Source organism: Bidens hawaiensis, unplaced genomic scaffold (assembly GCF_021521415.1).
Source record: "Bidens hawaiensis isolate Kalapana, Puna unplaced genomic scaffold, B.hawaiensis_p1.1 tig00004973_1, whole genome shotgun sequence".
NCBI classification, from domain to species: Eukaryota; Viridiplantae; Streptophyta; class Magnoliopsida; order Asterales; family Asteraceae; genus Bidens; species Bidens hawaiensis.
Genome location: NW_027491313.1, coordinates 216,865 through 229,123, shown reverse-complemented (window position 1 = coordinate 229,123; position 12,259 = coordinate 216,865). Strand labels below are relative to the sequence as shown.

The 12,259-nt window shown below is 32.9% G+C and overlaps 1 protein-coding gene across 1 annotated transcript; it reads left to right on the top strand.

The window, feature by feature from the left end:
- Window positions 1-4,450: 4,450 nt before the first annotated feature.
- Window positions 4,451-6,253, top strand: LOC143628404 (uncharacterized). The gene is made up of 6 exons (XM_077098013.1): window positions 4,451-4,582; window positions 4,650-4,737; window positions 4,829-4,931; window positions 5,012-5,214; window positions 5,354-5,697; window positions 5,785-6,253. Exons 3-6 carry the CDS (start codon window positions 4,887-4,889, stop codon window positions 5,820-5,822), a joined length of 630 nt encoding a protein of 209 aa, XP_076954128.1. The 5' UTR covers window positions 4,451-4,582; window positions 4,650-4,737; window positions 4,829-4,886; the 3' UTR covers window positions 5,823-6,253.
- The last annotated feature ends 6,006 nt before the right edge of the window (window positions 6,254-12,259 follow it).

Sequence of the window (12,259 nt, the reverse complement as noted above, 5' to 3'; positions counted from 1 at the left end):
GCCCAAGACAGGCCTGATATTATTAGCAGGATATTCAACTTGAAGGTAGAGGTGTTTCGTAATTTCATTAAGACCGAGAAGCTATTTGGGACCATCATTGCTGGTGAGATATGTTTATGTTAATTATCCTAACACATTAGCATCTCATATAAGTGTGTTAATATAAAATCTAACATAATTTTTTAACTATTGTTCAGATATGTATACGATTGAATTCCAGAAAAGAGGTCTCCCTCATTGTCACATGTTGTTTTGGGTGTCACCAGTTGACAAAATAATCACACTTGCTGATGTTGATCGTCACATATCTGCTGAGATTCCTAATCCTGATATTGATCCTGAGTTGCATAGAATTGTTAGTGAATGCATGATTCACGGCCCATGTGGGCTAGCGAGACCTAATGCACCATGTATTGAGGGTGGCGTATGTTCAAAAGGATTTCCAAAACCTTATCAGACATCTACAACGTTCGACAAAAATGGTTACATTCTATATAGGAGATCGGCTGAGGGGTTTTCTGTTAGAAAGAACAGCATAGAGGTTGACAATGCTTATGTGGTTCCTTATAATAAGACTTTGTCACTACGTTTCAATGCCCACATAAATGTTGAATATTGCGGGTGGAATATGATGATTAAGTACTTATTCAAGTATGTGTCTAAGGGTTCAGATCGTGTTCATTTTAAAGTAACTCGGAGCACACATACTGTTGATGCGGATCAGAACTCTTCCTCAATAAGTTGTAATGAAATTGAAAATTTTGTTGACGGTCGATTCATGTGTCCTCATGAAGCAGCTTGGCGAATCTTCAATTCCCCAATACACCATCGGTATCCAGCCGTTCAAGTATTAGCCGTGCATCTTGAAAACATGCAACAAGTCTTAGAGACAATCAAAAGTTGTTGCATGTAGTGAACAACTCAGCTGTTGGTCTCACTACACTTACCGAGTGGTTTACGACTAATGCATGTGACCCTAGTGGTCGTCATCTTAAATACGTCGACTTCCTGTCAGAGTACAAATGGGAAGCCAATGGCAGATGTTGGATAAGACGTTCTTACAAATCAATAAACACGATTGGTAGGCTTGCGTACGTTCATCCTCGTGTGGTGAAAGATTTTTCCTACGTATGTTACTGAATCATCAAACTGGATGTCAGTCATTTGTTGATGTTCGTACCATCTACGACGTTATATAAGATACCTATCGTTGGGCATGCGAGAAGCTAGGGTTGCTGGTTGACGACAATGAGTGGTCTCTTGCGTTGTATGAAGCGAAAGCTTGGGCAACACCTACAGAACTGCGAGCTTTGTTTGCACACATACTGTTACATTGTGAAGTCGTCAAGCCATTAAAGTTGTGGGAAAATCACTGGAAATCAATGTCTGATGATATTACTAGGAACAAGGAAATATTCGGTGGGAATGTAGGAGACAATATCCCGGATGAGACATTATGTCAGTATGTACTTTACGAGGTTGAATTCCTATTGAACTCGCATTCAACAGATTCATCTCTACAAAAGTTCGGCCTTCCGATGCCTAACACATAATTGATTCGTCGCTTGAAAAATAGGCTACTGATGGAAGAGAAAAACTATAACCGTGAACATTTACTCCAGCAACACCATGAGTATTTACAGCAATTACACCCACAACAACGTGTTGTATACGACTACGTGGTTTCAGCTTCAAAATCCAACACTCAAGTTTTAGTTTTTGTGTATGGTCATGGGGGTACGGGCAAGACATTCCTATGGACAACAATTACCAGCTATTTCGTTCTCAAGGAAAAATAGTGTTGACTGTAGCGGCCTCCGGCATCGCATCATTGCTTCTCCCGAATGGCAGGATTGCACACTCACGTTTCAAAATCCCAATCGACCTAACTGATGAATCAAACTGTAACATCAGTAAAAACTCCTACTTATCAGAGCTTTTAATCGAAACAGAGTTAATTATATAGGATGAAGCACCGATGAGTGACCGTAAATGTTTTAAGGCTCTAGACAGAACACTAAAAGATATTCTTAATAGTCAAAAATCATTTGGCGGGAAGTCAATGCTGTTAGGGGGCGACTTTAGACAGACCTTACCTGTTAAAAAAAAGCTACAAAATCGCAAATCATCTCCTCGTCATTACCTCGGTCGTACTTGTGGCCAAAATTTAGAATTTTCAAGCTTTCACAAAACATGTGTGTGCTAAGGTCTAATATGACATTAGACGTTGCAGCAGAAATTCAGAATTTCTCAAATTGGCTTCTATGCATAGGCGATGGCTTATCTGATGTCCCTGATGTGCAAGAAAACGAAAACTTAAGAGTTATCGAAATTCCAAGCAAGTTCATCATTCCAAACAATGATGACTCTATTTCTAAACTTATAGATTTCATATATGATGAAAATTCTCTAATCCAACCGACGCCATCAGACCTTGCACAAAAGGCAATAGTATGTCCAAAAAATGACATTGCTGACCACATTAATCAGATAATTCTTAACATGCTACCAGGTGAGGCCACCACTTATAGTAGCACCGATGTTGCAGTACCACATGCGAATGACAACACTGATATTGAGACAATCTATCCAGTTGAATATCTAAACACCATGTATTCTGGCTTCCCCGCACATAATTTACAACTTAAAATTAATGTGCCAATCATGTTGCTAAGAAATATAAATCAAACGTCAGGATTATGCAATGGAACAAGACTTTTAGTAACGCAACTGTTACCAAGACTAATACAAGCCAGAGTTATCACGGGAACAACTGTAGGTAACAAAGTCTATATACCTAGAATTTGTCTGTGCCACGACAACAAGGAACAACCATTCATTTTAAAAAGAATACAGTTCCCAGTCAAAGTGTGTCATGCAATGACTATTAGTAAGAGTCAAGGCCAATCAGTTAACAAAATAGGCGTTTATTTACCACAGCCGGTATTTAGTCATGGTCAATTGTATGTGGCGTTCTCGAGAGCGACATCACCAGAGTCTCTTAAAATACTGATTGAATCTGACACTAATAGTGATGACAACCAAACAAAAAATATAGTCTACTCAGATTTCCTTCAAGAAATAGACATCATTTAGCTTAATGTTACATTGTTTAAATGCATTATATTAGATAGCCAATAAAGAAAGGTTTGTAGTTAGTTATTGTTTTATACTTATTAAAAAATAATAATTAGGTAGTTGATAAATAAAGGTTTGTCGTTAATTATTTTTAAAACATTATGTGAAGTATTTACTTATTTTACTTAACCAGGTAAAGATGACTATACAAAAAATCGCGACGATCAAAGATGGAACTAATGGTCAACCGCTGGAAGTTCAGATAGTTAAGAAATGGCAGCCCTTTAAACTACCCGATACATGTTACTTACTGGTTGACATCAATGTAAGCAGACCTTTCTACTTTCAAAAAACTTATTGTTACGGTTTACTCAGTTTTGCTATTCATTTAAACTAGTAACCACCAGAATTTTTTGTTTTGGTTAGATTTCAGTTACCGTTTTCTTGGTTCTTAAGAAAATTTAAATCAAAACAAAACTATATTTCCAAGTAAGTTTGTTTTCTTCGTTTCAGTTTTTTCGATTTTGATTCAGTTTCTTCGGTGTTGTACACACTTTACCTTACACTAATGACTCTCAACACACTGAACTAACCTTTACAACTAATATTATGAAACACTTTCAGGGGGATGCAATCGAAGCCGTGGCTTCAGCCAAAAACGCGCAACACATGATTGACATTCTAGACATTAACCACTGCTACTCAATCAGAAAGTACATATGCACCAACAAACGATACATGATGCGCACAGTCGAACACGAAGCATCCATAATATTGGCAAAATACTCCCAAGCGGTCCCCATAGACAAAGACAACATTCCAGCATATCATTTCAATTTCCTTCCATATGATCTACTAGACACCCGAACTAGCTCAAAAGATCTCTTAACAGGTTTTGCACATCTTTTACCCTAAGATATTACTACTAATATCTTTCTTGTAGTACACTATCTAATGTAAAAAAAACCCTTTAACACACTTTCTAAATTAAAATATATTGCATATTATATTAAACAGATTGAAAACCAAAACCTGAAGACAACCCAACTTAATTAAATGGGCCAAACAATCAGCCAAAACACAACGGGTTTATTAAATAGCATAAACAACCATATTATTTACAAAACAAGAAATTTACTAAAAGAAAACTGAAATAATATATGCAACCTAACATCTTTTGTTTAAAACTGCTTATTACAGATTACATTGGATGTCTGGTGGCCATAAATCTGTCTGACGACCCAGAAGAAAGCAAAAGAGCATATCTGACTCTAAATGACGACAAGTACAAACTTACATTATACACACCATGTTTAACTTGATTCTTACAATTACTTATAGCAACCACAAATTTTTTTTTCATATATAAACAACGAAAATTCACTAAGAGTCACCCTATGGCCAGAAATACGAAAGAAATTTGATCAGTCAAAAGTCGAAAACACCGACGCTCCGGTTATTGTTGCTGTAACATCAACAAAAGTTACCAACTTCGTTCGTAATGGTACTCACAACAACCCTAATTTCCATTCAGTTCTCTACAATCAAAATAACTAACTATGTACTAGCAGATAATAACGAAAAGCAACTCAGCTCAACAACCGCCACTTCAGTCTTTGTGAATCCTCCAATTCCAGATCTGCCACACTTGACACACAGGTAAAAACATTTTAACCACCCCTTTTCTAGCATAAATAAATACATCTTTTACTTGCCAACAAGCAACACTATACAAAAACATAAATTGCAGATACAAGCAGCTAAACTACCCCGCCCCATCAATACCATCAGCCACCATATATCCCACAATGACAATTGCTGAATCACTGTATCTCTTTAACAATCAAACAACTGTAAGTCATATTCCCTTACATCAACCGACCATAAACAAACACATAAAACACTACTAACAAATATTTAAATTCTAATGCAGAGACAGCAGATCGAATGTGTTGCCATCATTAAAGACATCCTTGCAAGCAACAACAAAACTTGGTACTACAAATCCTGCAACTTATGCCAAAACAGAGCCTTCAAAACAGAGGCAACTACATCAGCCAAAGGAAAGGAGGTAGTGGAATCAAAAGACTTCTACAGCTGCGAAACTCATGAAACTGTTACTGGATACATCTTCAGGTAATGATACATAAACAACTACTAACTGATCTACATCAACTAATATATTGACAACATAATCAGATAAGAGTTGACACCATTAAAGTTAGTTTCATTCATATTTATGTAATCTAAAATTCACATATTACTTGTCGAACAGGTACTGTGTATCAGCCCTACTTGAAGATCTGACAGGCAGAACAACCGCCACTTTCTTTGACGAGCCCATGGCTTCCTTGGTAGGCGAGAGTTGTGACCAAATGATCAAGACGGAAAGCTACCCAACAGCTAAAGATTGTCCAGCAACGTTTCAGAAACTTATAGGCAGGGAAATGAAGTTCCGACTACAACACCGTGAAAATAACAGGCAGCCAGACACATGTGTTGTCAACCGCGTTTGTAACCTCCCAGCACCCACAACAGATACTGAAATTCCGGCTACCAAAATCCCACCTCCAACGCCCGACAAAAAGTCATCAAAAAGGCAACATCCCGACACAATAGGTATCACACCCAATCAAATTGCATATGAGCCAACGTATCATACTAGGTTACATTATGCTAACTTATCACCATTTTCGATAAACACAGGAACTGACTCACCTCCAATGAAGGAGGCGAAAAATTAGTTAGGCTGAATAAACCTGCTTTTTTTGGGAAACTGCAAGTAAGTTACATGCGATACTTTCATAATTAAGAAATGAATTAAAGATAATTCAAAAATACTAACACTATCCTTCATACCACATTATAAAAACCAAGACAGTTTCCATAAACTACATATGAAGGCTAAAACAGATGTCACTGCTATGGCAAGAAAAAAAGACTTGGAAACCACATCAATGCAAATCATGTTTTGGCAAATGATGACTTTTTGGAAACGACATCATAAGAAAGATCCCAAAACACTACTGATGCAAATGCCCGCTCTTGAAAATGATAGTCATCCACAACCTTTAAACTATTAATATGTATGCCCAAAACATTGTAGAATGTTTGTCAAAAACAACTTTGTAATGATCTTTTATATCTTATGGGTGTAATATTTTGCAATCAAACAAGCCCGACGTGGGTCAACATCTAGTTGATAACTATTAGAAATTCATTGGCAAGGACTTTTGCAATGAATATGTATTGAACACAATAAAACTTTGAGATTAAAACAATATATAGAAGTCCATGTATGATAGTCAATTAAATTATAACCCTCATTACTTCAAAGATCAATACATTCATTAGTAAGGCTGGAAAGAGACTCCTAATATTTACCCTAATTACCCTAAACATTAACCAACCATAATGTGTCACCTTGTTTTGATCCAATATTACCCAAAAGTACTTTCAACCCGAAAGTGATCAATATCTTAACTTTGTCATCAGGTGCACGAACTTAAAGCCCTACCCAAATTTTCAACTTGAAAGACTTGCAGCCTTGTACTTGAATAAACCCGGCACTACCAATGAGATCGCCCCTTCCACCGTAGTGAATACTAGGTAGTGTCTAATTTTATTGAAAATGAATAACTTGATGTTTTTCATTATCAGTCTAGCAGTGTCTCTTGTTTCTTGAATCTACGAGCATCTTATAATAGATGAAATTATATTCAATGTCTATTTTAAAATATAAATACTTGTTTTTTAACATGTACTTATATCTTTTATAAAATTAAATTCTTATACTTGAAAAAAAAGCCAAAGAACCACCTTCATATAATTAGATTCTAACTTTTATATATATATATATATATATATATATATATATATATATCTTTTGTTGCATTATTAAGTTATATTAAATCATATATATATATATATATATATATATATATATATATATATATATCTTTTGTTGCATTATTAAGTTATATTAAATCACATTAAAACAAAATTTATAAAGTTGTACACTTAACTATTTTTTCCATTTGACAATTATATTATAATTTAATTACTGACTTTATCAATCGTCAATGATCTTTAGCTCAACTAAATTAGAAAGAAGTGAATCTTTAGGATTTAGATTGCAAGGCCTCATTTTTGAATCTAATTTCAAACGGATTTTATCGTTGTGGACCTTTGAACAACGGATTTTCTCTGAAACAGAAAATAACGGGCTTTGATTACCCAAAATTATCTACGATCACGAAGATATAAATCACAATTTTTCTTTGGGTTACCCCAAATAACCATCTCTACTCGCTGGTTATCCATAAACAATTACCAATTTTATCAAGCAAACACGTGTTGAGCCATAATTGGGAACAGGGGCATGTTTTGTCCTTTACCGTCGGCGGATTCCTTCGGTAAAATAATAATTTACTTTATGATCTTTCTTGTCAAGAATTGTCTTGGATTGCGGTTCAACGCCTTTTCTCTTTATTTATTACCTGCCTTCACAATACAAATTTGGGTTGAAGATTTTATAGATGAAGTGTAAGAAGAGTATGCTTGAATGCATATTAAATGAAGTTTGGAAGATGCTTCATAATATGGTATGTAAATAGGTATATAAACTATTTGTGTTTAGGTACCAAGCGTTATAAAATAAGTTAAAAAAAATGATAATATCAAATTAAAATATGTCAGGTATATCACCAATAATTACGTAACTTATGATGGTTAACATAACTAAAGACAATTTTCTTATAACTACAAGATTACCGTGTCTGGCAGGTAGTTTGACAGTAACAGTAATATATATTAAAATATATGTACATTTGTTAAATTTTATCTAGATCTTATTTGAATTCGTCTAAAAAGAGTTTTGAACAGCGTACCATAAAAATAAAGTACGCATGTTTATAAAACATGAGTTATTGATCAAGTGAGAATAGTATATATTTTCAAAATTTTAGCTTGAATGCTAACTATACTTCAAATATATTTTAAAAACATTCAACTTAATCTTTTTTTTTTAAGTTTTGATCATGAATGGTCAATCAGCTGTTGTTGTTGTTTATATATACACTTTTTTATAAGTAGAACATTAAACCTTAAAAACTTAATCATATGCAAATGATTATTTAAAAGAATGATTGATCAAATTAAAAATATGCACATCATTTTCTTATTATATGTTCTTATTCACTTTCATGAGATAATTGAATTATCATACTTTTCTTTTAAAAAATGTTATATTAAAATATTATATTACAGGTAAAAAGTAAATATTCGTTAAGAAATAAATGACAAAGATGTCTTAATCACCAGACTGGCATTTATTATATTTTGAAATTGTTTATAACTTTTTCTTGGACATATAAATTAAAATATGTTTCATGTATTTTAATATTGATAACTGTCTGGAATATGTGATATTAAATTATTATGTCAGCTATGACAGAAATAAATATATAGCTCTATAGCTTGAGCCTTGAGACGTAAATAACAACAACGATATCTTAAATAATTGCAAGATTATCATATTTCTAATATGCTAGTGGTAGCGTGAAAATACTAATAAACTCGGTAATTTGTCGTTATGATTTGGTCTCCACCCTAAGACAACTCCTTTTCTACTTTGTGCGCATTAATGGCTGGGAAGCAAGTACATTTTACTAGTATACAGGGTTTAGAAACAAACTTTGTTGTTTAAGTTACTTAATCTAGCTTAGTGCTGATTTTTAGTGTATATATTGTGTACCACCCAGTTATGAAGCCTCATGAGGCCAAACTTGCAATCATCTTGGTATCATAACAAGTCATGTATTTCGTATTCTGCTGAAATGTTTGGGTCCTGCTAAATAGATCAAATTGACTCATCTACTTGTCAATAGGCATTTTCGAGTTATAGTTGTCATATTGATAAAATCAAAATAAAAGGTGAAAGAAACCAATAAATAGTAGAAGTATGCTACTTAAAAAGATAATATTATATTACATCAAATGTTTGTCGTTCAAAAATATGTAAATAACATCTCTTCGGCTTTTTCTTCCGAGGACAGTAATATTTTTTTTATAAAAATGTTAGTAAACTACACACAGTCCCTAACACGTATAGGCAAGTATTTGATGCAATGAATATTAATGTATACTCTATGGCATTACCTTAGTACTGCTATATATATCTTATTGTCTATTATTAATTTCATTTTATTGAAAATATATTCTTTAAAGTTTATAAAAGAGAATTGTAATTTGAAAGTGCTATATTTTAAATATCCAAACTAAGGCAAGTTGTGTTTAATTGTGTCGTTTGCTCGGTGGGTCAAATAGCCAAGGTATTTACCCACATTATATCCCCTGGATTGCTTACAGTGGGCTTAGGTATATATATTTGTTTAAACATCACTCGTAACTAGGGGTGGCAATCTTGACTCATTGGTTGAATGAGTTGTATCAAAATGTATAAGATGAGTCAGAATGGGTTAAACTAAAAAAAGAAAATGACTGAAACATGTCAAAACGGGTTGACATTTCTCAGAGTGTTTTTTTTTGTTTTTGTTTTTTTATAGAACGAGAAAAACGGAGGAAACTTTTTGGTATTTTTACTTTTTACGTTTTTTATTTATATTTCGAGTTATAATTTTTTAATTATTTTTTTTGAATTTTTGGTGAGGGGTTTTGAAATCTTAACCCATTTTGACCCATTTCAAAACCCCTCACCAAAAAATTCAAAAAAAATAATAAAAAAATACCAAAAAGTTTCCACCGTTTTTCTCGTTCCATAAAAAAAAAAACTCCGAGAAATGTCAGCCCGTTTTGACCTGTTTCAATCATTTTTTTTAGTTTGACCCATTCTGACCCATCTTATACATTTTGATACAACACATTCAACCCATGGGTCAAGATTGCCACCCATACTCGTAACCATTAGTCCTTTAGGCACTCAAATTGCTTGCGGGCTATATAAAAGTACATATCTACAAAACTGGTTTTGGCCCAAATCGATTCAGGTTCTAAACCGATTTGAGTTAGCCAAATATTGGTCAAAGCCGGTTTAGTTTGAAAACCAGTTTATCATGTGGAGAATCCAGAGTGGTCTTAAGTCTTGACTAGTTAGGGTTTTGCTAAAACCGTTTCAGGCTTAAACCGGTTTTCTTTATAAATAATTTAAAAGAACTTAAATGCATTTTTAATTTAATATTAAAGGATAAACACTTAAATAATAAAACCATATATATATATATATATATATATATATGTGTGTGTGTGTGTGTGTGTGTGTGTGTGTGTGAGAGAGAGATCTACAGAGAACTCATCTTCAAAAGAGAACTAGTAAATAATTACTTTTAACTATTTTTAAAAAAATATTTTTTGATTTTTTTTCTTTCCTCCTTATAATAAGATGATATTGATACTAAAAAAAAAGAAAAAAAAAACTTTTCGGTGTATTGCATATGTGCATTAATGCCTATGGCAAATATACAATAATGTTTTATTGCATATAACACAACACAATTGCATTATACAATACACACTATCGAATATATGCAAATACAACATTAATAATTGTATGCAATACACACTATCGCATATATGTAATACAACACGAATGCACATATGCACTATATCGATTTTTTATTTATTTTTGTATATAATATAATACTATTGCATATATACAATACAAACAATTACATATATGTTAATCAACACTATTGCACATATAACAATACACACTAGTTCACATATGCATTAAGAAAAAGTCGACGTATTGCATATATGCATTACAACGAGTTTTAATTTTATTTTTTTTATTTTTATATTTTTAGTGGTGAAGAATAACAACATGTAAGAAGGATAAAAAAAATTTAAAATATTTTTTTTAATTAAATTAAAAATACTTTATTATTAGTTCTCTATCTAAGGATGAGTTCTCTCTTGACCATTTCCCCATATATATATATATATATACATATATAGGGGTGGGATCAAGAGAGAACTCATATTAATGAGAGAACTAGAGAACTCCTAATAATACCATTAAATTTAGTAGATTGAAGGTTAAAAATAGTCAAATGGATAAAAAGAAAAAGGAGACGAGGTTTTATATGAGAAAGGGCAAATTTGGAATTAAAAAAGAAAAATAAATCAAATAGTCTCCTCTCCAACTCGAATGAACATTTAGGGTTTTCCGACAACGAACAATCGATGGTAAAGTCAAGCATGAAACTGAAGATCATTTAGCAGGTAAACGATCGTGATACTTGATTTTCACATTTTAAAATGCGATTAGGTGTATATGGCGTGTATTCCGAGCGATTTGCATATGCAGTGTCGATTAGTCAAATTATAAGTTCCGATTAGGCATATATTGCGTTGATTCATAACAATTCATTGATGTAGTGTCTCGATTAGGTATATTATAAGTGCTGATTAGGCGTTTATCACATCTAATCTGAACGATTTTTATGTGTAGTGTCGATCATGCATTATAAGTTCGATTACAAGCGATTTGTATATTGAGTGTCGTACATCGATAGTAGTCCGTTATTGTACATGATTAGTGAAATATTACATAGATATAATACATGAATGTGTATCTCACTGATTATTAGTTAAACTGCATTTATGCACAATTGAACATAGTAATTGTAATGTTTTTTTAGCATGTTTGTTAATATTGCATATATGTAATGCATCTGAAAATTTTATTGTGGGTTGTTCCAGAGTTGATGGTTGTAATTTTTGTAAATTTCCCCTGTTATGAGAATGTTATAATACGTGTATGCATTACATATTAAGATACTAATGTCCAGACGTGAAAACTATGTTAGAGAAATTTCATAGGTATAGTACATATATGTAATATATCTAAGGATAATAGTGTCTAGACTAACAACAAAACATGAGAAATTTACAAAAAACCGAAACTGAAGTTGTTTCGTAAAACAATGATGAATATAGGAGTGTTCATGGTAGGTCTTACATAAGTTGATACATTTTATGTGTATAGTAATGTGATTGCATATGTTTAAGTCGATTATTTTGCATCTATGTTACAGATATGAAGACCATGAGAAGGTTAAAATGGCCACAGGAGTTGAAACATATGACACTCGAAGACGCTGAATACGAGCACGCGAATGTAAACATATACGGTATGGTATATATACAATTTTCAATTGCT

Coding starts and splice junctions, on each gene's coding strand:
- LOC143628404 (XM_077098013.1), top strand. CDS start 4,887: ATGACAATTGCTGAATCACTGTATCTCTTTAACAATCAAACAACT. Junction 5,215..5,353: donor GTTACTGGATACATCTTCAG/GTAATGATACAT, acceptor CTTGTCGAACAG/GTACTGTGTATCAGCCCTAC. Junction 5,698..5,784: donor GCAACATCCCGACACAATAG/GTATCACACCCA, acceptor CGATAAACACAG/GAACTGACTCACCTCCAATG.